The sequence below is a fragment of the Cervus canadensis genome, chromosome 10 (assembly GCF_019320065.1).
Source record: "Cervus canadensis isolate Bull #8, Minnesota chromosome 10, ASM1932006v1, whole genome shotgun sequence".
Lineage (NCBI taxonomy): Eukaryota > Metazoa > Chordata > Mammalia > Artiodactyla > Cervidae > Cervus > Cervus canadensis.
This window is the reverse complement of record NC_057395.1, coordinates 59,257,418-59,278,997: the sequence shown is the minus strand read 5'-3', so window position 1 is coordinate 59,278,997 and position 21,580 is coordinate 59,257,418. Positions and strand designations below refer to the sequence as shown.

Sequence of the window (21,580 nt, the reverse complement as noted above, 5' to 3'; positions counted from 1 at the left end):
CATGTCTTGTTAGATGACCGTGGAGCAGGCACCTGTCTGTGCCTTGGTTTCTTAACTTTCAAAATGGCCTTCATAATGGTGCCTAACTTGTACAGTTGTTGAGAGAATAAAGAGAGGATATAAGTAAGGTCCTTAGGACAGTGCCCAACGCACTGTAAGTGCTCAATAAATATGATAATATGTCAATATCATATTGTCAAATATCAAATCAAATATGTTTGGTAACATTTAAAATTTATAATAGATCTCAAAGGTCTCTCTGTCTTTGCACTTCTAGACTAGTTCCAACGTATTAGCCCAGGCTCTTGTTTGCAGGCGTAGAAAGCCAGCGTGAATCAGCTTAATGAAAATGGAACACTTGGCTGCTCCCTTGACTGTAAGGTGAAACTAGGCCTTAGAGAAAAGTGGGTTTGGAGGCTTTTTTCTGTCTCTCCCTTGGCAGAGGGATTACCTCCATGTGATAGGAACGTGGCTATCAACAGGGGGTATCTTTGGCTTTTAGTAATAGAAAGCTGACAAGAGAGGCTTAAAATGCCCTAACATGTTTCCTCTCATGACAGAGAATCTGGAAGTGGGAAGTCCAGGACTGGGGTGGCCGCTCCACTGTCTCTAGGGGCACAGGCCCTTTCTATCTGTCAATTCCATCATTTTAGAGTAGGGTCGCCTCCTAGTTCAAGGATGTTCCTGAAGGGTCAGCCTGGAAGAAGGTGGAGAAATGGAAAGGCAAAGGATATGACCCCCTCCTTTTTCGGGCGTTGTCTCTGAAGTTCCATATAAGACTTTCCCTTGTGTGTCATTGACCAGAACTTGGTCACATGGCCACCGCTGGTGGCACGGGCAGCTGGGACATGTAGTCTTCATTCAATGTGGCAATGTGCTCAGCTAACAACGGAGTTCTCTTACTAAGGAAGGAGAGGATGGATATTGATAAGTAGCTACAATCTGAGCCACAGCTCTCAAGTTACAGGTCTTATGATTTGGAGAGAGGAAATTTCCAAGTTCTAGTCAGATGCCCAGATCTGAACCAATCATCTATGGCCATGAGGGAAACAGACTTTTTTTTTTTTTTAAAGCATAAGCCACCATTATTGATTATGACTTAAATGTGTGTAGTTCATTAAAAAAAAAAAAATTACTGGTAATCTGCTATTGGCTAGGTATTGCGGTGGTCCCAGGAAATTTTAGGTCAGTCCCTGACCCAAAGGACTGTCAGTGCCTTTCTCATGAAGCTTATAATCTAATGGGGGAGACAGAGAATAACCAGATATCACAGTAATTAATGGAAAAGTGTACATTATTGGTAAGTGCTGTGAACCAAAATCATGTGGTCCTTGAGGATGTGATCATCAAGCTGGGAGATAAAGACTGAAAAAAAATAACTAGTCAACAGTGGTGGTGTTGGAATTGCAAATGAAGTATGTTACTGGTGGTCAAAAAAGCTTATGCAAAGGCCCTGTGGCAGCCGGGAAAGCAAAATTGCTAAACAGTGGTGGCTGTAACTCAAACAGCAAAGGGGCTTATGTCTGAAGATTCAGCTAGAGTGATAGAGTCAGACTGGGTAGGTCTTTGAAAACAGGGTCCTCTCCCCAGCCCCCACAGTGAGAAATCATTGAGGCATTCAAAGATAGAAGAGGAATAGGAGTGACATAATCAGATCTGCATTTTTAAAAAGACCCCTGTGGTCACTATGGAGAGAGGAAGGGAGGTGGTGGAGGCAGAATGGATCCGGGGTCACCAGTAAGAACGTAAGAGATGATGGTAGCTATGGTCTAGGGTGGAAACTGAGAAGAAAAAGAGAAAAAATAAACAGAACCTGATGGATTAGATGGAAGGGTAAAGGAGATAGATGCAGGAGAGAACCACATCATGGCTTCAGACTTGGGCTGGTCTATGGTACTTTGGGGATATCCATGTGGAGGTGGTTTGCAGGGAGATGTGGATTTGCAGCTCAGAGAGGAGGTCAGAATTGAAAATGTAAATTTGCAAGTCATCTGCATGTGGGTGAAAATTGAAGCTGTGGGTGTGATTGCTTCATGAGAATACACAGTGAGAAGAGGAGTCTAGGAGAGACCTTGAGGAGCACAGACCAGGACAGAGGGAACAGGAAGTGGGTTCCTTACTTAGGCACAGGAAGATGAGTCTGCAAAGTCACTAAGTGGAGCAGCCAGACGGTGCAGAGGAGAGCCAGAGTTGCATCCCAGGGGCCTTCTTTTGAGAGGACTGTGAAAAGCAGACTGGACATATGCTAATTGAGGTGCTCTGGGCTGCAGGTAATGGGGATATGGGCTTTCCCATCTCTGCTCTGCTATCCAGGCTGTGGGCTTCATGCTAAGGCTGGTTCCCTTTAAGGTCACAAGATGACACATTAGATGTTTATTAATATAAAATGCTATCTAGAGTGGGTTCTGTTCCCTGGACCTGAAACAAATATAACTGATGCAATAACCAATCAGGAGCAGTGTGGATGGCCAGGGAAGGTGTCAAATGCCCGGGCCCCTCAGACTCCCTTTGGAAACTTTGTGGGGGATTTCCATACTGCTGTCATTGTTGGAGACACCTAGAACTTAGCTCAGGATGCAGTCAGCCTGTCCAGAGGTGTATGAAAGGAAAGGTGGACAGGCACCAGGGTAAGGGTATAAAATTTGAGTGCCCTTCTATAAAAAGAAGAAAATTGAAAGGTGGCTCAAAGAGAGATGGAGTTCCAGCCTATACTCCCAAACCCCCAGCCTGGCATTGTGCCCTCAGAGCACACCCCCACCCTGTGAGTCTGTGCTGGGGGGCTGGAGTTAAATGGCACAATGTTAGTGGTCCCCAGTGAAGTTGTTTAGTAAGGCAAGGAGAGATTTGCATTTTGAAAGCTCACCAAGCCAGCTGGCAAGGAGGATGGACTGGTGCCCCAACAGCTTACTGAACACTTTTGGTGACAGGTAGCTCACAGGCTCTAGGGGTAGCTGCTAGTTTTGGGACAATGTTGCTGAGCCAAAGTCAACCTTTTTGCATGCCTGCATTTGCCACTTGTATGACCAATAGGACTGGCCAGAACACACCCCCCCTCCCCCGCCCCCGGCCCAGAGAGAAGGGTGAAGTGGGGAAGAATATAGGAATTGTAAACTGGCTGTCAAGGGACAAATCTGGCCCACAGTTGTATTTGTTTGAGAGGTGCAGTTAATTTGAATTGCAATTAAGGTGAGACATGCTGTTTTCAGGTGCCACCATCCCCTAATGTCTTAGGGCAGCTTGCCTCATTCACTTATGTTATTAATCTGGATCTTGAACCCTTTCAGTTTGCAATCCCAGTATATGAGGACCATTTAGGACTGAGGATGCCTGGTAACTTGTGGATGTCAAGGGACTCCTTGAGCTGTGTGACTGCTGGTGACACCTACAGGCTGGTCAGGCTGGTGGGGGGTGGGGAGGGATTGAGTGGAAAAAAAATCTGGTTGCCTCTTAGATGTCCCCCCACCCCCACTTGTCCCCATCACAAGGTCTAGAGGCACTGATGAGTGGCCAAAGTCCCTTTAATATCCCTGAATTGCCTTACAAGTAATACTGCTGAAGGTGAGGAAGGGATGGGAGTCTGGGGTGGGAGATGGGGGAGGAGAAGGGAGAGCGCCAAGCGCTCATACAAAATATGGCCAAAAGGCTTAGCATGCATGGAAAATTATTGCTGTCGGAAGTTCCTATTTACAGGATCAACACCCTCCATAACTGCTTCTGCATCCCCTCTCCCTCCCCTCATCCCTGCCGCATCCCTTCCCAGGTGGGCCTGGAGCTGAGAAGCCCTAGAGAAGTGCCCCTGCTCCGGGGGATGGGGGGATGGAGGTCCAGGCTCCACCCTCATTTGCGGCTTAGGGAAGAGGGGGGAGGGTCAGAGATTCTGGGACTCCTGCCCCCGAGCTGGGCGCCTAGAGATGGGGCAGAGGCGTGTGCTTAAAGCAGAGGGGACAAGGGCCCGCGAGCATGGAGGTGTGTGCTTCGGTCCTCGCCCGGGCATGCAAAAGCGTGGCGGGGGAGGTAGTGGCGGCCAACGGGGGGGCTGCTGGGAGCCCCGGCCCCTCTGCCCGGGAGAGTTGCATAGACTTGGCGGGAGGGAGCGCTCCTCCCGGGGAGCGGAGCGAGCGGGCCGGAAGCCCCAGCGGGTCCGGGGCTCAGTCGGTCCCTGGAACTTGGGGTTCCTCAAGAAGAGGAATGAATAGGAAACATATCGGGGAGGCTCCTCTTTCCGGTCTCCCTGCAGTGGGAATAGAAGGCTCAGGAGGGCGGGGACCTGCCCCAAGACTGACCTCCCCCCAGTTGAGGATCAGCAGGCTATCCCTCCCGTTCTCACGCCCCCTTCCCCAGCAAGTTCAGGCTCTGATGAGGGTAGGGCTTCTCCCCACTCCCCGAAATGGGGTGTGTTGGGTGGGGGGACAGCCTTCTATGGCCTTTGCTGTCCCTCTCCTTGACTGGCTCCCTGACCTCCCAGTCCAGCTGGGGAAGCCAGACCATTACTGGGTGAGGGCAAAAGATTAATTAGAATAATAAATAAATAAATAAATACACAAATAAATACACTGGAGAGGCCCAGTCGGATGGGGAGAAGGGCATTTGTGAGGTGCCCCAGACCTCCCCCAACAGATAAAGAGGGTACCTGTAGTCCTGTGGGAAGGGAAAGTGCTCAGAGAATCTGCTAGAGAGGCTGGAAGCCCAAGGAGGGGCTATCCCAGGGTGCGAGAGGGGCTACATTAGGGGGCCGAGCCCTGAACTGACCCTCATGTCTGCCCCAGGTCAGGTGAACTCAGAGGGTTGAGAGCTGCTAGTGGGATGAGGGGTCTGGAGAGAGTAGGGGGTGGTAATGAGTGAGAAGGTCCCCCAGAGGATGAGGAAGGTGGTGTGTGAATGGCTAGACTAAGGCCAAGGTAAGGGCAGGGGGATCTGGGACAGACTGAATTAGATTCCTAAGGCCTGCGTCCTGGTGTGGATGGGAAATCCATGGCAGGCATGAGAGTCAACGGAAGATTTAAGCCTTAAGAGTCGGGGGCTCCAGTAGAGAACCGGCCTGAAACGCAGTTGGGAAGGGAGAGTAAAGGTCTGCAAGTTAGAAGGGGAGAGCTGCAGGGTCTGGACAGGAGAAAATTCCGGCTAGGGGGCCCGGCAAAGGTGCGGACCTGGTGCCTGAGTTGGGAGCCTTGAGGGCACGGACAGCGGGTCAAGGTCCGAATCTTGGTAGCCGGTAAGGACGACGCGGGTCGGGATGTACTTGGGGAAGACAGTGGCGGAAGCGAGTTTTGGGTTTGGGGGTCGGAGAGAGAAGTTCCGGTCTGGGAGTAGGGTCCCCACGAGGGCCGTGGGCAGGGGGATGCAGCTGGGGGACCCGGGGGCGCGGTGGGCGGCTCAGCTGGTGGGGCCGGCGGGCGGCGGCGGCGGGGGTGGCTCGGCCCCCTTGACGCAGGCGGCCTCGCAGTGCTTGTGGAGGTAGGACTTGAGCGCGAAGCTCTTGTCGCACTGGCGGCAGCGGTAGTGCTTGAAGGCCGAGTGCGTCTGCATGTGCGCGCGCAGGTTGGAGCGGTCGGCGAAGGCCTTGCCGCAGTGCGCGCAGCCGAAGGGCTTCTCGCCGGTGTGCGAGCGCATGTGGCCCTGCAGCAGCCAGGGCCGCGAGAAGGCCTTGCCGCACACGCCGCACTTGTGGCGCAGGTTGTGCGTGAGCACATGCATGGCCAGCGCGGGCATGGACACGTACGCCTTGCCGCACGTCGGGCACTTGCGCGCCAGCTGGCTGTCCAGGCTGCGGTGCGTCTGCTTGTGGCGGCTCAGGTTCGACGACGTGGCGTACGTCTTGCCGCACTCGGCGCACGCGTGCCGGTGCCCGCCGCCAGCCGGCGTCCCCGCGCGCCCCGCGCGCCCCGCGCCGTTCCCGGCGTCCCCCGCGCCGCCCGCGTCCCCGCTGCGCCGCCGCCGCGAGCGCCCGTCCGAGATGAAGAAGGCGTCCATGGAATAGCTGTCGGTCACGGCCGCCTCCCCGCGGAAGTAGCGCGCCGACAGGCTGGACTGAGGGCTCTCGGGGTCGCTGTACTCTTCCGGGGCCGCCGGCGGGTACGCGGGCTCGGCCGGCGCCAGCTCCAGGCCTGGCTTCTGGTCCGCATCGTAGCTGCTGGGGGGCAGGCAGTGCGGGGCGTAACCTGGAGGGGATGAGACAAGGGCGGGGAAGGTGAAGCGCCCAGGAGGCGACCCCGTGGCCTCTCTTTGGGAACTGAAGTTCGCTTGTATAGCAGCAGTCGCCATCCTGCTTCTGTGCTTCTGGGGTCAGGATGCCCGGGTTCAGATCCTAACTCCGTGGGCCGCAATAAAAATCACCCACCTCCATCCTTGTGGAGCACGGTGGGGTTGAATTCTACTGACTTGGTGTTGACTATCTTCTTAAGTGCTCAAGGACACGCAGGGAAGGTATTGTTGTATAGTCTGGACAGAGAGAGAAACTGAGGTATATAGTCTAAGCCCACAAGTATTTGGTGGAGCCGGGATCCAAACCTTGGCAGCCTGATGCCAAAACCCAGGCTTTCTTTATTCCAGCAGCATTCTGTCATTCGAGTCCTTTGACTTATCTGAATCTTAGCTTCCTCATTTGCAAAATGGAGCTTATGATCGGACACTCCTTCCCAGGGACTTTGGAAGGACTGAGTAAAGTGACGAAAAGAGCCGTGCATTAATTGTTCCTGTGCACCAAGCTCCGCCTCCATGCTTTACTCTGGTTAACTCATTTAGTCATCACTGACCCTATGGAGTAGATCCTGTTTTAACTCCCATTTTACATATAAGGAAGTAAAGAAAGAGCACACAGTAATTGCTGTATAAATGTTAGCTCTTACAATTATGCTTTTTTACTTGCTTGAAAAAGCGACTTCACTGAAGATTATTTAATTGTCTGCCCCTCGCCCCCCACCAGACAGTGAGCTTCTCAGGGTGAAATCTGTGTGCCCAGCACGTGCCTGGCTCAAAGGAGGTGTACAAAGAATAGACATTGCATGAACGAATCACAGTCCTGTTAAACCCACCTCCCAGGGTTGCTGGGGGATTTAAAAGAGGTCAAGTATGTGGCATGTAATAAATGCTCCAAGAAGGGCATGTCCTTGTAACTTGCTCCCAAGCCCGTTTTGCTCCCTGCTCCACTGGAAGCCTTCTGGAGTCCCCTTGTGAGATTCATCCCCCTTCTGAGCCCCTCCTTCCTCTCTAGAGTTGGATCAGAAATCCTGTCCATTTCAGGGTCTAGTGACTGTTGGGTGGGTGGGCTGGCACTCTCCCAGGGCATTCTACAGGGGCTTTCCAAGGGCAGGGACCACCCTGATTTGACTCAGCTTCCCTGGGCCTTGCCTGGTCCCAGCACCCTCCCTGAGGGCCCTGGGACCTGGGCTCCCAGGAGAGTTTCTGGCAGATATTACACAAACTTACGAAACTGGCCCTGAAATACCAATTATTTCCCTTGTCCTTTGATTGCAAAAAACAGTGGGGGTTAGGCTTCTTTACCCGGAGTAGCAAAGCAGGAAATATGACCCTCCACCACCCCCAGCATCCTTGATTCAAATGAGCAGGTGGAAGAGGGCTTTGTAAGCAGGGAAATGGTTTCAGAACATTCATCCCTTGAAACAACCTGCCTGCTTCAGCCTTTGTGCTTTTGCCTCTCTTCTGGCCTTTGGGATGGTCACAGGGTGAAGTCTGTGCAGAAGGCACCCCGGCCCAGAAAGTGTACCTTTATTTTTTAACCCTGTCCCTTCAGCTGCCCAGCAGGGACCTCTACACACAATGACTGGGGGTTGTGGAGGTGGGAGACTCAGTAGGGAGGGCACTGGTCAGATGCAGAGAGGGCAGTGGTGGTGGCAGTTTTATAATGGGGCGGGTTTGCAGCCTCTCAGCACCCCATTCTCCCCTGCTGTCTGCCTTTCATCTGGAGGTTCCCCTTCCTCCCACTCCAGGAATCAGGCCTGGTACTAAAGCCCCCAAAACTTTCAAGGAGTGTTGTTTCAGACTGAGTCAAATACCTGTTAGGCATGCCTAGATACCCTCTTTCTTCTGTGTTTCTTCCCATTGTGATTATTGATGGTAATGATAATACTAGCTGATATTTACTGAGCACTTACTAAGTACATGGCAACCCACTCCAGCATTCTAGCCTGGGAAATCCATGGACAGAGGAGCCTGGTGGGCTACAGTCCATGGGGTATCAAAGAGTCGGACACGACTGAGCAACTGAAGAAGATACTAAGTACCAGGCTCTGTGCTAACTGCTTCACTCCCGTCACCTTGCTGAATCACCACAAAAGTACTTGTGTTACAGATAAGGAAACTGAGATGCAGAGTGGTGGTGGTACTTGCTCAGGGTGGGACAAGAGTTGGAACCCACTGCACTGCTCCTCTTCCACACGCTGGGAGGAGGGGGCATGGCTGGGTTGTTCATCTACTGGCAGAGCCCCAGCTAGTGAGCACTTGATAAGTATTTGTGAGATGGGTGGTGAATGGGTGATGAAGATTTGCCAGGCCAGCCTCAATCCCTAGTGGAGCAGGGTCTGCCAGGACCATTCTGTCTACCAGATCTTGGGACAACTTGATTTCCTGACACTGATTCTAGCTGGGTGACCTACAGCAAGTTGTACGTCTTCTTGTGTCTCTGCTCTGTTCTCTGGGTATGGGGATAGTATAGAATCCATTTGGAGGGGGTCACTGATCATGTGACCTTGGATGTGCTATTATTAAGGAATGATGGCATATTGGTTAAGAGCACAATTTTGGTACCAGACTACCAGGATTGAGTTCCAACTTTACTATTCCTGGCTGTGTGATCTTAGACAAAGTGTTTGACCCCTCTATGCCTCTGTTTCCCCAGCTGTGAAATAGGGGAAAATAAAAGCACCTAACTCACACAGTTTGTAGTACAGAGTCCATGAATAAACAAACAATAAGTGAAAAGTGAACAAATAAAAACCAACATTCCCAGAGCACTTTTGTGTCTGATACTGTTTAAAGGTTTTACACACGAATGCATCCCACCCTCATGGCTCTGAGGTTGGTACCATCTTACAGATGAGGAAACTGAGGCATGAAGTAGTTGTTAAGCAACATGCCCAGGGTTGTGCAGCTAGTAACTTAGAGCCAGGATTCCAACCCAGTGCCTGGCGTGATACATGTTGGCTGTTACTCTGAACAATAACAATCTCCCCAGGTGGGTTTCTGTGCTGGAAACCCACAGTTTTCTTGGCATCTGCACAGACACATCTTGCACCTCCAACCTGGGCCACTGTTTCCTCACCCAAGATGTGTAGGTTCTGGCTCACGCTCTGATGAGAAAACTGGTGATCCAGAAAATTGGTAGCAGCTCAATGGTCTGGGTAGTCCTTGCCCTAGCGGGACTCTTTCTGTGGTGCCCTCCGGTGGTGAATTTTAGTACTGCAGCACTCCCTCCTGTTGCTGGGGATCTCTATATAGAAATACTGGCACCTCAAAGGCTGAGCCTCTGCTTAGGGACAGATGCGGAATTGCCTTCCGGTCAGGAATTGTGGGGCCAGACATGGTGGCTAGCAGCTGCGGAGTTTGGCATGAGTTGTGGGGTGGGAGTTGAGGGTTGCATGAGAGTTTATGTGGTCGTCTTGGTGGAGGTGGTTCTAACTTGCTTTGTGATCATGATCAGGTTGCCTAACCTCTCTGGACTCTGTCTTTACCTGTAGAAGGTTGAGTGAAATGCTCGAAAGACCCTTGTTGCATCGTGGCCGAACGGACCCCTCAATGATGCCAATTGTCCTGTCCCCTATCCCCCAATCCCTATCAGCTCCATCTCATTCTCAGACTCACAGACCTCTCCCTAGCTATGTGACCTTGAAAGTGAAAGTGAAATTTGCTCAGTCATGTCCGACTCTTTGTGACCCCATGGACTATACAGTCCATGGAATTCTCCAGGCCAGAATACTGGAGTGGGTAGCTGTTCCCTTCTCCAGGGGATCTTCCCAACCCAGGGATCAAACCCAGGTCTCCCGCATTGCAGGCGGATTCTTTACCAGCTGAGCCAACAGGGAAGCCCATCTGACTCTGGGCAAGTTATTAAACCTTTTTGTGCTGCATCTGGATAAAGGAACTTATAAAAGGACTGACTGAATTAATGGTGTACAATGCTTAGTACAATGCCTGGCACACAGTAGACTCTCAAGCTGTTATTTAATTGTCATTATTATCCTACATTTTCTAGTGGTACCCTCTAATCTGCTAAAGAGTGAAGGGGACACACGTGGGTCATCTCAGGCTGCTGTGTTACCTTGGGCAAACCACCTCACCTCTCTGGACCTCAACCCTGCAGAATCCTTTAGGACACTATTAGAGGCAGTGCTTTTCTGACTCAGTGCATGGAACTTACACAGGTTTTAGATGCCTCCCTCTGTCCTACAGGTGATCATAGAAGGATGAGTTACCTGTCTCCCTGCCGACAGGGTGAGATAGGCCTCTCTTGTTTGGAAACAGATAGAGGCAGGGAGGGCCAGGGACCCAGGGAGACACGACTGACTCTTTTACTCATATTCCATCTGTGTGACCATGGGTAAGTCACAAAGCCTCTCTGGGCTCCAGTGCCCCATTTGAGGGACAGAACAGAGCCCCTCCAGTCGCATGGGGCTATAAGGAAGGCTCAGAAACACTTAGGAGAAGCGGAGATGTCATGTACATCACCCGAGAATGACTTTTGATTTTCCCTGCTCAAGAGTTTTGATACTTTAGACTGAAGGTCCAGAATACATTTTAAAAAATTTTTGCAAGGGAATTTTATGAGTAATCTGGTGCTGGGCATTTCACATTGTCTCTTCCAATTGTCTGACCCCCTGGGATGAGGGTGGGGGAACCTCTGAGAAGCACTGCTGCTTCCAGCTGCTGTTGTGCCCACCCCCTGTGCCAGGCACTGCACTAAGCCCGGAGGCCTGGAGAGGGCAGAGGAGTTGCTCAAGGTCACTGGAGGAGGAGTAAGGCTTGAAATCCTCCAGAATTTGTGTTTTCTCCCCCCAAACCCCTGAGCAGGCATGGAGACCTGTTGAGGGAGGGAAGATTTTCAGTTGGTGGGAGGCAGGGGTGGTGAGTTTCTTCACCACCTCGTTGGCCCGTGTCTGGTGTAATGACGGCGTATTGGGGGTGGGGCGAAGCTATTCTTCTACAAAATGCAGAATTTTGTAAACCTTTGTAAACCTTTGTAAATAATTAATAAAAGTAATGACTAACCCTGCTTGAGCCCTTACTGTGTACCAGGCACCCTGCTCAGTATTTTACGTTCGTTAGCTCGTGTCTAAGGGAACGTAGCGGCCACTTGCTCCAGTACCCTACCTCTATGGAAGCTGAGGCCCAGAGAGGGGCCTTTGCCAGGTCACAAAGCGAGTTCCCACCAGAGCTAGGCTGGCCCTCTGTCTCCCGGGCCAGTGCTGTTTTTCCCAGTCTCCCTCAGGTTCCCAGTGTCCCAGACCTCCTCCAGGGAACCTCCAGCCCAAATCCCACTTCCCTGTCTCTAGTTGGGTAGAAGAAGAGAGGGCCTAGTGATGGGCCAGCTTCCCAGGTAGCCCACTTTCCCGAGGAGGGCTGGGCCCTGCTAGGTGGGGGTCTGGAGGGGCTGCCGCATGAATATATTTAGAGCTGCGTCTTGCTGTGCCAGGGCCTCGGGCCTTGAGAATCAGCTCCAGCCAGCTGAGCAGAAAGCCAGGTCTGTCAGCAGCAAAGCGGGATAAAAATAGTTTCTCCTGTCTGCTCACAGAGCTGGGCAAAGGGGCTGGTGCCTCCCCCTCCCCTTATTATAGCATCTTTGTTCGCAGTTCCCCGGGCACTGGACCAGAAATGACACCCACCTCCTCCAAGGGCCTGGCAGCTGGTACACCTGCCCACTGGGGAGGGGGCCCCTGAGTCCAGATGAGTGGGGGACAGAGTGGGGTCTGGCCCAACATGTCCAGGGCTGTAGGGTGTGGGGCTCGTGCCCACTGACTCAAACCCAGGCAGTGTTGAGAGCACTCCAGAGCCTCTCCCCACTCTCCCCGCCTCCTGAAATCCCCCATATTCTGGTTTCTCCTGACTGTGACCCAATTCCTGTGGCCCACAGGGAGGTCCACAGCTCTGCAGGAATCAATAGGGAAGATTTTTCAAGGGGTTGTGGAAATAGGCCTGGTGGCTGAGGGTCTGGAGTTGCCCAGCACTGTTGGGTGGAGCAGCCTCCCGCGCCCTCCCAGGCATCTCTGGGGCCCTTTCTGGGCCTCCTTCTGGAGGCCTGGTGTCTTGTATAATGTACATTGTCTCTCTGGGCCCCCTGCTCCCTGCCCTACCCTCTCTGTGCCCCAGAAGAGGCAGAGGGCCCATGCCAACCTCCCTTCTTAGCCAAAGGCTGGCGGCAGCTACTCCATCCCAGGGGAGACCACAGCTGGAAGAAAGCCAAGAGTTCCGGGGCCTCATCTCTCCCAGCAGCATCTCACAGCGCACCCGCCCCCCCGCCGCCCCCGAGAGCACCTCTTGGCTGAGGGGTCCCGGGAACGTGTATGGAGCACCCACCTGGGAGGGGTGATGCAGTGCACCGCTTATGCCCTTGTCATCTCAGGCAAGCCACCTCTCCAACCTCAGCTTCGCTCTGGAGGCTGAAGCTGACCTTCGCCTGCACTCTGCGCTTGCTGCCCTGAGCCCACTCTGTGTGTGTATGCGTGTGTGTTTGGGATGTATAAATTGCTATGCTGCCGTAGGGACTTGATATACTCTCCTGACCTCTATCAGGAGCCAAAATTTGAGACTGTCTGAAGAGTGGACATTCAGCCTGGTTCCTTCATGTCCCCCTTGTGACCCCAGGCTTAAGGGGGGCATGGACCCCAGATTCAGTATCCCATATTCAGTATCCCATCCCTTTTATTGCATATTCCTGCTGACAGATTTTTTAGAAAATAGAATTTTGGGTCCCTGGAAGGCCAGAGCTGAAAGAGATCAAGTTCGACTGCTTTTTTTTGTAAGAGGGAAACTAAGGTTCGGGTAGGGGAAGATTAGTTCAGAGCTTCAGAGGAAGCTGGCTCTAAGACTTGAACTGGCCAGCCTTGAGAATGGACCTGGACATGACCTTGGACTAGAAATTGGATCTGGATCCTGGAGCATGAATGTTGACTTGAACATGGATTGAAACTTGAACTTGGACATGGATTTGTTTTGAATTTTGAAGTGAGCCTGTAACCTGGGACATTGACCTTGGAACTAGACTTCAGACCTTGTCCTAGAATGAAGGTTGGACATGGACTTTGAACCTGAACCTCTGCCATGTCTCTAAGCTTGACCTTGGACCTGGACCAAGACCAAGATGCCAGGGGCAGAGGTGGTTAAAGAACACTCAGGCGGGCCTGCTGTGCGTCCTTTGACACCTCCACGGCCCTCTCTGAGCTCCCTCTGCCAAGGGACTGGGGATACCCTTTTGCATCCCTGCACCCCAAATAGACTTTCTAAAGTATGGGGTAGACGTGTGGCAATTGGGGACTTTGAGCAGATTCCCAGGCCCAGACTGGGGCGACTCCTTGGCGCCATCAGAAGGAGTGAGCGGAAGCGGGTGCTGGTATAATGTGGTCAACTAGAGAAGCCCATGGGCAGAAGTAGGAGCTCTTCCTCAGCTGCTGGGGAGGCTTAATGTAGCTGCGGAGGGCAGACAACTGCGTTATTGGATTGGCATTGATCCCTCATCTGCCTCAGTCGGATGTACTCTGAAGGAGTATGAGGGCAGGACGTGGTGGGGGTTAAAAGGATGGAGGACCTGGCATCCAGCTGGAGTTCAGAGTTAGGGTGTGTGGAGAGGTCGATACTCCGGGGGCAGTGAAGATGTCTGTGGGTCCATGGAGACCACTGGTGTGCAGCTGGGTGGGCAGCTTCCTTCTCTCAGATGGATGAGTCCCTAGCGTTCCCCAGGATGGGGCCCAGGCCTGGGAAGGGGGAAGTTTGATGGAGTTGGATGATGAGGTTCTGAGAGGGTTGGGAGGATGTGAATTGCCATCTCACTGAGGGACTGAATCTGTGCTTAGAGTCACCCAGGGGAAAGGAGGGGAAGGGAGGGCTCCACGGAGGCAGAAAGCAGTGGAGAAGCAAGAGGGGGAGAAAAGAGGCATTACGTTGGAGAGGATGGTGAAATTAGATCTGCTCTCCCTTCTTTGGGGAGCGCTGCAGAGAAACCTGGAACTTGCCCCATTGTGGGGCTTCTTCCCTATTTAGGTGCATTCAGGGGGAGCCTGGAGCCCAGATGTACCTGCCACACCCTCTGCCGGGCCCACAGAGGCTGCTGGTGTGTGTGTGTGTGTGTGTATGTCTGTGTGTGTGTGTGTGTAGGAGGAGGAGTCCCCCAGGAATTCTCCAGCACTCCCAAGCTTTCCCTGGGCTGGGGGTACTCTTTAATTTGGGGTCTTGCATCTTCATCAGTCAGGAGCCTGTGGTTCCCCTGACCTCCACATTCACAGGCTCCCTTCCTGCCCACCACCCCCATCCCAGATTCCCCTCCCATTGGTCTCCCTGACCCTGCAGCCGTTGTTGCTGCAGGAATGGCTTGTAAGAGGATCTTTCTAATAACTGGAACTATCTCCAGCCCCAGGCTCTCCCCCTTTCCCTCCCTCCTTTCTCCTTCCCCCCTCCTCCTCTCCCTCACTCTCCTCACCTCCCCCCTCCTCTCTTTCTCCTTGTTTACCCAGCACACTTACACACGCTGGGAGAGAAAAACGTCGGCTCAGCAATTTTTCACACTTCCCTCAAACGCTCAGCAAGGTTATTTCCGGCAGAGCGGAGACAACGGACCACTAGATGCCGGCAGGCTCTCCGAGGACCCCCAGCACCCCTACCCACCCGTGGGATGCGGGAGCCTTCATTTCCCAGTCTGGCCACACCCCAGGGATGGAAGAGGCACCCCCCCCCACCCAGCCCCATCACAGAATAAGGCAGACTCTGTGTTTCCCAGCCATACTCAGGCTTGAAGGGTCACCCCTTGGTCTCTGGCACTAACCATTTACTGCAGATGCTGCCAGGGCAGCCAGGTCAGAGTACCTGTCCTCGGCCCTGGGCTGCCTGCAGAGACTGACGCCAAGAAAAGTGCTTGGCCTCAGAAACTCTGCCACCCTCAGCCAGACATCGGATGGTAAATGGAGCCCTACAGAAACCCTGACAATGGCCCCCTGCATTCTGTTAGACCCTCATCGTCATCTCCAATGCCTCCCACCCCACACTTGACCTTCACAGAAACTCAGCTTGTCAAAGTTGGAAGGATGCTTAGATCATGCCATCCAAATTCTTTCACTGTGAGGAGATGGAGAATCAGAGAAGGAAAGGCACTTGCCCAAGGTCACATAGCAAGTCAGAGACCTACAGCCCAGGCCTCCCAGAGTTCCAGGCCAGATATCAGACTGTCAGGACAACCTCACAATTCCCCAGAAGGAGCTGGTCTGGAGCCCTTTAGGGTAAGGGCCAAGGACAGGGTGGTTCTAGGGGGTTAAAGCTGGTAGAACATCCCTGCTGATGGCTTGGCCCTTACCTCGCTTCCCACTATTTGCTCAGAGGCTCCTTTCAAAGCTTTTTTGGACTGAATTCAAGGCAAGGCATTCCTGCCTCCCTCCCGAGGAACAGTCTGCAGTTTTGGCTGTGTGCGAGAAATTCTCTGGGCTTCTCTGGGTTTCCTCAGCTGGCCTGGGACAGGACCAAGGGGCCCTCAGTGGGCAGGAACCCAGGGCTTTGTGTCCGTCCTCCAAGGGATCCACATCTCAGGCTTGCAGGCATTTCCATTTCTACCGAGGTCCCCAGCCCTGGCATGGCCCCAGGTCCACCCTCTGTCCTGCCAGCACTCAGATAAGCCCAGCCATACCCCTGGGATTCAGTCCTCAACCCCCAGAGCCCCTGGGGTCAAGAAGAGGACAGTAGAATAAGAAACGTGGGGCAAAGAAAAGGGGGTTGGTTCTCTTGGGGATCTGGGGGAGGTCAGGGGGTGAGGGGCTGGAGCTGTATCCCTGTTTGCTCCCTAATTTCTTTGACCTTGATGAGGTCACAGAGCATTTTACCCAGCGCCCTCTTGCTACCTGGCTTGGCGGAGTGATGGAATGTGGGCGAAGTGCTTGGAAATCCCTGAGGCAGAAGCTCCCACCCTCCTGCCTTTGCCATCTCAGCTACCTCCTCATCTTCAGCCCTTTCTTTTCTCCTTTTTCTCTCCTCTCCTCTTTCCTTCCCACTTACACACATATGCACGCACACACATACAACACACACGCACACCCCAAAGCTGATGCCACATGTGATGTCAGATTTCTTACTGCCAAAGGGATGCCTCCTCTTCAGACACCTGTCCTGGTGGGGACCATCAGAGGAGAACCCTTTTGTGATCCCCCTGATGGGGGATGGGGTCCACAGAAACAGTCTCTGATTTTTCCCCACAACCTCCAGAGATCACCCCTTTTTGGGCCTGAACGACCTCTCTTGTCCCCCAAACCCTTGTCACTATAGGAACTTGCTCTGAAAAGAAATAGAGTGTGTTGGGGGTGGGGGACTGACAAGAAACAGCAGTTCTGGCTCTAGAGGGGAGTGAGAAGCTGGAGGGGGGGAAGGGGGTGCGACCCAGGAGACCAAGAGCCACCTTGGGGGAACCCCTCCTCGAAATTCCCTCTTCCTCTCAGTCCCCAGGACAGGCCCAGCCTTTGGCAGGCATGTGGCTGAGGGTAACAAAAGAGTTGCTGAGAGAGGGGGCTGAGAAGACTTGTCTGGCATCACCAGGGGGAGCAGGCTTGAAGGGAAAGAGCGTGCCCCCAGCTACCCCTAGGGAGCCAGCCCTCTCTCCCCAGGGACTGGTGGTCCAGGCCAGTTTACCTTCCCCATCAAGAGAGCACTCTCGAACAACCAGCCTCCTTCCCTCAACCAGGAGGAGGGGACCCTTAGAACGCCGTGTGCATTAGCCCCCCAGCACTAACCCTTAATGGACACCACTCTCTCTCACCATCCCTCACTCCAGTACCAACCTAGGGCCACAACTTTCAAAGTCCAGGCTGACGCTCACTCAGCGGCGGGATGGGCCGACCCTGCGACTTCCCCTTTGTACGAACCTGGCCCTCGCCCCGCCTGCCCGGCCCTCGGGAAGCCCGGGAGGCGCACACAGCCAGGGAAATCTCCTCCCGGGGTTCCCTGCCGCGCGCACCCCTCCTCGTGGCCCGAGTTGGGGAGGGCCCGAACTCCCCTCCCCTCTTCTTCCCCCGCGCCGGGTCCCACTCACCGTTGTCCCCGGAAGGCCCCCGGGCTCCAGGCAGTACGTAGGCGGTCTCCAAGGGGTGATAGGTGGGGGCCGGCACCCCGCTGCACTGGAAGCCGTCGCCTTTGATCTTCTTTACCAGGAAGGAGCGGGGCATGGTGCGACTGGCGTGGGACTCGGCGGGGGCACTTGCGAGGGGCCCTGGTCGGGGGGAGGAGGCCAGCCGGGCGCGATTGGCTGTCTGCGCGGGGTTTCAGCACTGGACAGCTCCCAGCGGGCGGGCGGGCGGGCGGCAGCGCGGAGCCGGCACCGGTGGCGGCGGCCCCGGCTGTAGCTCTGGCTCCCGCTCGGGCTTGGCGGCGGCGGCGGCGGCGGCGGCTCTCAGACAGGCGATCGCTGGAGCTGTGCTCAGCACTCCGGCTGCCGGCTTTATATGGGACGCAGGCTGGAGGAGATCAGGTGGTCCCCAGCAATGGAACTGTTCAGCGCTCTAATCCATCAAATGTCCCCCAGGACAATCGCTCCGCACACGTTCCCCTGAACCGGCGGCGGTGGGGGCAGGCCAGGCGCAGGGAGCCTGGGCAGGCAGGAGGGGAGAAAGTGAGGGCGAGAAAAGCAGAGATAGAGAGAGACGGAGAAAGGGGGGCGGGGGGGGAACAAGGGGGAGAGAGAGAGCGGAGATGAGATACACAGAGAAAGACAGAAAGAGACATACAGAAAAAGAGAGATACATACACAGTGAAAGAGATAGAAATAGGAGCAGAGACCAAGATAAGGACAAAAAGACACGACACAGAGAGAGAGAGAGAGCGAGCGAGAGAGAGAGAAAGGCAGAGACGAAGAGAAGTAACAACACACACCCACGGGAGAAAAAGAGACCTCCAGATACACAAAAAGAAAGCACCCCAGGGATGCAAAGAAAGGGGAAGAGAAATGCAAGACAGAAGGAGAGAGGAGAGGAGGTAGAACGGTCTGAGCAGGCGGGGTTCAGGCACATGGGGACACAAGGAAGGGAATGCAGAGAAGAGTGTGAGCTCGACAGCGGCAGACCCCCGCCTGCCTCCAGCCCCCTCCCCGTCCCCTAGTTTTGAAGGGGCCCGTTTGGACACTCAGCTTTAACTAGGGGAAGTCATCCCCCCTCCCCAGCTTGGCCTCCCACTGAAGCTTCCTGTTGGGTTTGGGGTTCAACTTTCTTCTTCCAGAACTGATGAGGGGAGCAAGTCCCCCATGCTGATGCCCAGCCTAGCTCAGCCAGTCCTGTTCCGGTGCCTAGCTCAGGCGGGCGCTGCAAGAGGAAGTGAAAATCGTCCAGTAATTAATTTCCCTGCTGCCGGGGGGTGGTGGTTTTGACACATCCGAGGCTGTGTCTTTCCCTGAAGCGGGGAGCAGACAATAGAGACACGTGGACTGGGAAGGGAGAGGGGGGAAGGGAGGGGGAGCGGGGCTCCCGCTGGAACTCTTTGCAGGTCAGCTCCTTTGTCTCCAGGAGGATCTCAGCAGACCCCACCCCCCATCCAGCCAAAACCTAGGGGAGCTCCCATATCTGGGTAGGACCAAGGAGCAGGAGAATGCAACCCCCTGCCCAGAGAGGCTGCTTGGCAAAGTGCCATGGTGGTGGGCCGGCCTTAGCAAGTATGTGATGGCCAGAGCACAAGAGTCCCGGAATCAGACTCTAGGAATGTCAAGATCTCATTGGTTAACAGCATTCTGTTTATGGGATGCTAGACTGATGGAGTGGGGTTGTGCTTTTGGGACTGGGTCATCTAATACCAGTTGGGAGACTAAGACCCTTGAAGACTAAGAGAGGCTGCAGAGGTGCCCAGGGTCCCACAGGGAGTCAGCAGAAATGTCCAGAGACTCCAGTGGTCCTTTGGGACCTCATGCAAATTGTGAGGTGTTGCTTAGAAATCTTAGAATAAAATTTGGACCCCCTGATCTTGCCAAGGTCCTGAATGATATGGGGGGTCCTGCCCACCCACCTTCTCAGAGATATTGTCCCACATTTTGCCCTCTGGGACTTTTTTTAACCTCAGTCACAGAGAGTTGAGGTGACCACACCCCCGGGCTCATGACGCACTCAGTATTCCCTATTCCAGCCACACAAGCTGACTTCTCATCTTGCAGACTTACTGCTCTCTCCTTGGCCTCTACTCTGGTTCTTCTTTTCAGAGGAACCCTGCATTGGCATAGCTGAGGCATCACTTCTTCTGGGAAGTGTCCCTGACTTCCTACATGGTAGACTAGGCCAGCTTGCCCATTGGCCCCTGAGCTGTGTGACTCTGTCCTGTGTTTGGCTCAGCATACTCTTACAACATGCAGTAGGATATCCCAGCTCCTCTACTTACTAACCATAAGATCTTAAGCAAGTTATTCAGCTTCTCTGTGCCTCAGTTTCCCATCTTATAAAATGGGCTTGCATATAGTAGGTATGTAAGCCTGCTGATGAGCACTTACATATAGTAGGTGCTCATTCTGTGTGTGTTCTGTAAGTACAGTTGTGCCTGGAGCACCCAAGATTCATCTGACACATGTTTGTGGGGTTCTACATAATAGGTGGTAACCTCAACAGTCCTAGTCCCTGGTCTCCTTGGAGGTGACATTCAAGGGACATAAAATTGGGTGAGCAGTGGAGGGTGCTGGTTCCTAGACAGGGTGGCCAGCAAGGGTCTCCTAGAAGAGGTGACATCTAGGCAGAGACTTGAGTGATGAGATGGAGCCAGCCATGGAAGGAGCCAGAGAAAGAGAGCTCCAGGCAGAGGCTTCACAAGTTCAAAGACCCTGAGGCAAAAATGAGCTTGGGCCAGTTCAGGAATAGCAAGGAGTGGGAGGAGATGAGGTCAGGAAGTTGGCAGGGCCCAAACCCAGAAGGTGTTCAATAAATCATGAGTGAATGATGATGGGGTAAGTTGTAGTTGTTGTTCAGTTGCTAAGTCATGTCTGACTCTTTTTGACCCCATGGACTGCAGCATGCTAGGCTCCCCTATCCTTCACTATCTCCCAGAGTTTGCTCAAAGTCATGTCCATTGGTCGATGATGCTATACAGCCATCTCATCCTCTGTCGCCCCCCTACCCTTTTGCCCTCAATCTTTCCCAGCATCGGGGTCTTTTCCAATGAGTCTGCTCTTTGCATCAAATAGCCAAAACATTGGAGCTTCAGCTTTAGCATCAGTCCTTCCAATGAATGTTCAGGGTTGATTTCCTTTAGGATTGACTGGTTTGATCTGTTTGAAGTCCAAGGGACTTTCAAGAGCCTTCTCCAGCACCATGATTCAAAAACAGCAATTCTTTGGTGCTCAGCCTTCTTTATGGTCCAACTCTGACATCCATGCATGACTACTGGAAAAAACCATAGCCTTGACTATACAGACCTTTGTCGGCAAAGTGATGTCTCTGCTTTCTAATAGGCTGTTTAGGTTTGTCATAGTTTCCCTTCCAAGGAGCAAGCGTCTTTAATTTCATGGCTGCAGTCACCATCAACAGTGATTTTGGAACCCAAGAAAATAAAGATGGTCACGGTTTCTACTTTTTCCCTTTCTATTTGTCATGAAGTGATGGGACCAGATGCCATGATCTTAGTTTTTTGAATGTTGAGTTTTAAGCCAGTTTTTTCACTCTCCTGTTTCACCCTCATCAAGAGGCTCTTTAGTTCCTCTTCACTCTCTGTCATTAGAGAGGTATTATTTGCATATCTGAGGTTGTTGATATTTCTCCCGGCAATCTTGATTCCAGCTTGTTATTCATCCAGCCTGGTATTTCACATGATGTACTCTGCATATAAGTTACATAAGCAGGGTGACAATATACAGCCTTGAGAAACTCCTTTCTCAATTTTGAACCAGTCCATTGTTCCATGTCTGATTCTAACTTTTGCTTCTTGACCTGCATACAGGTTTCTCAGTAGGCAGCTTAGGTTGTCTGGTATTCCCATCTCTTTAAAAATTTTCTACAGTTTATTGTGATCCACACAGTGGAAGACTTTAGCATAGTTAATGAAACAGAAGTAGATTTTTTAAAAAAATTCCCTTGCTTTCTCTATGATCCAGAAATTGTTGGCAATTTGATTTCTGGTTCTTGGGTGAGATTCAGCCTTAAAAGGTGGATCTCTTCAAAGGTAGATCTTTAAATTTGGAGAACAACGTTTCACTGCTCACATAGAAGTTGTTAATAGTTATTGGTGGTGTAGTCATATCTTCTTGAGTTTGTACTGGGTACTGGGATCTCTGTCCCTTAGTGGTGCTTAATACAGCGGAGTAAATAATGCAAGTGGGCACTCTTGAGCTCACTTCTACCTGCCTGACGATCCTACTATTCCAGGCTTTTACATAAGAGATGGTAAAACTGAGCCCAGAGAGCTTCCCAGGACAGTGCGGGTCCAC

General features: G+C 52.8%; 1 protein-coding gene and 1 long non-coding RNA gene across 7 annotated transcripts in view; one reads left to right on the top strand and one right to left on the bottom strand.

Annotated features, from left to right (window-relative positions):
- Positions 1 to 21,580, top strand: part of LOC122448416 — a 57,986-nt gene that overhangs the window by 6,012 nt on the left and 30,394 nt on the right. The window lies entirely within an intron of this gene.
- On the bottom strand, positions 3,458 to 18,326 carry SCRT2 (scratch family transcriptional repressor 2). The gene is made up of 2 exons (XM_043479697.1): positions 17,228 to 18,326; positions 3,458 to 6,158 (listed from the first exon to the last, which is right to left on the bottom strand). The coding sequence occupies exons 1-2, from the start codon at positions 17,358 to 17,360 to the stop codon at positions 5,374 to 5,376; spliced, it is 918 nt and encodes a 305-aa protein (XP_043335632.1). The 5' UTR covers positions 17,361 to 18,326; the 3' UTR covers positions 3,458 to 5,373.

Coding starts and splice junctions, on each gene's coding strand:
- SCRT2 (XM_043479697.1), bottom strand. CDS start 17,360: ATGCCCCGCTCCTTCCTGGTAAAGAAGATCAAAGGCGACGGCTTCCAG. Junction 6,159..17,227: donor GGGGCCTTCCGGGGACAACG/GTGAGTGGGACC, acceptor CATCCCCTCCAG/GTTACGCCCCGCACTGCCTG.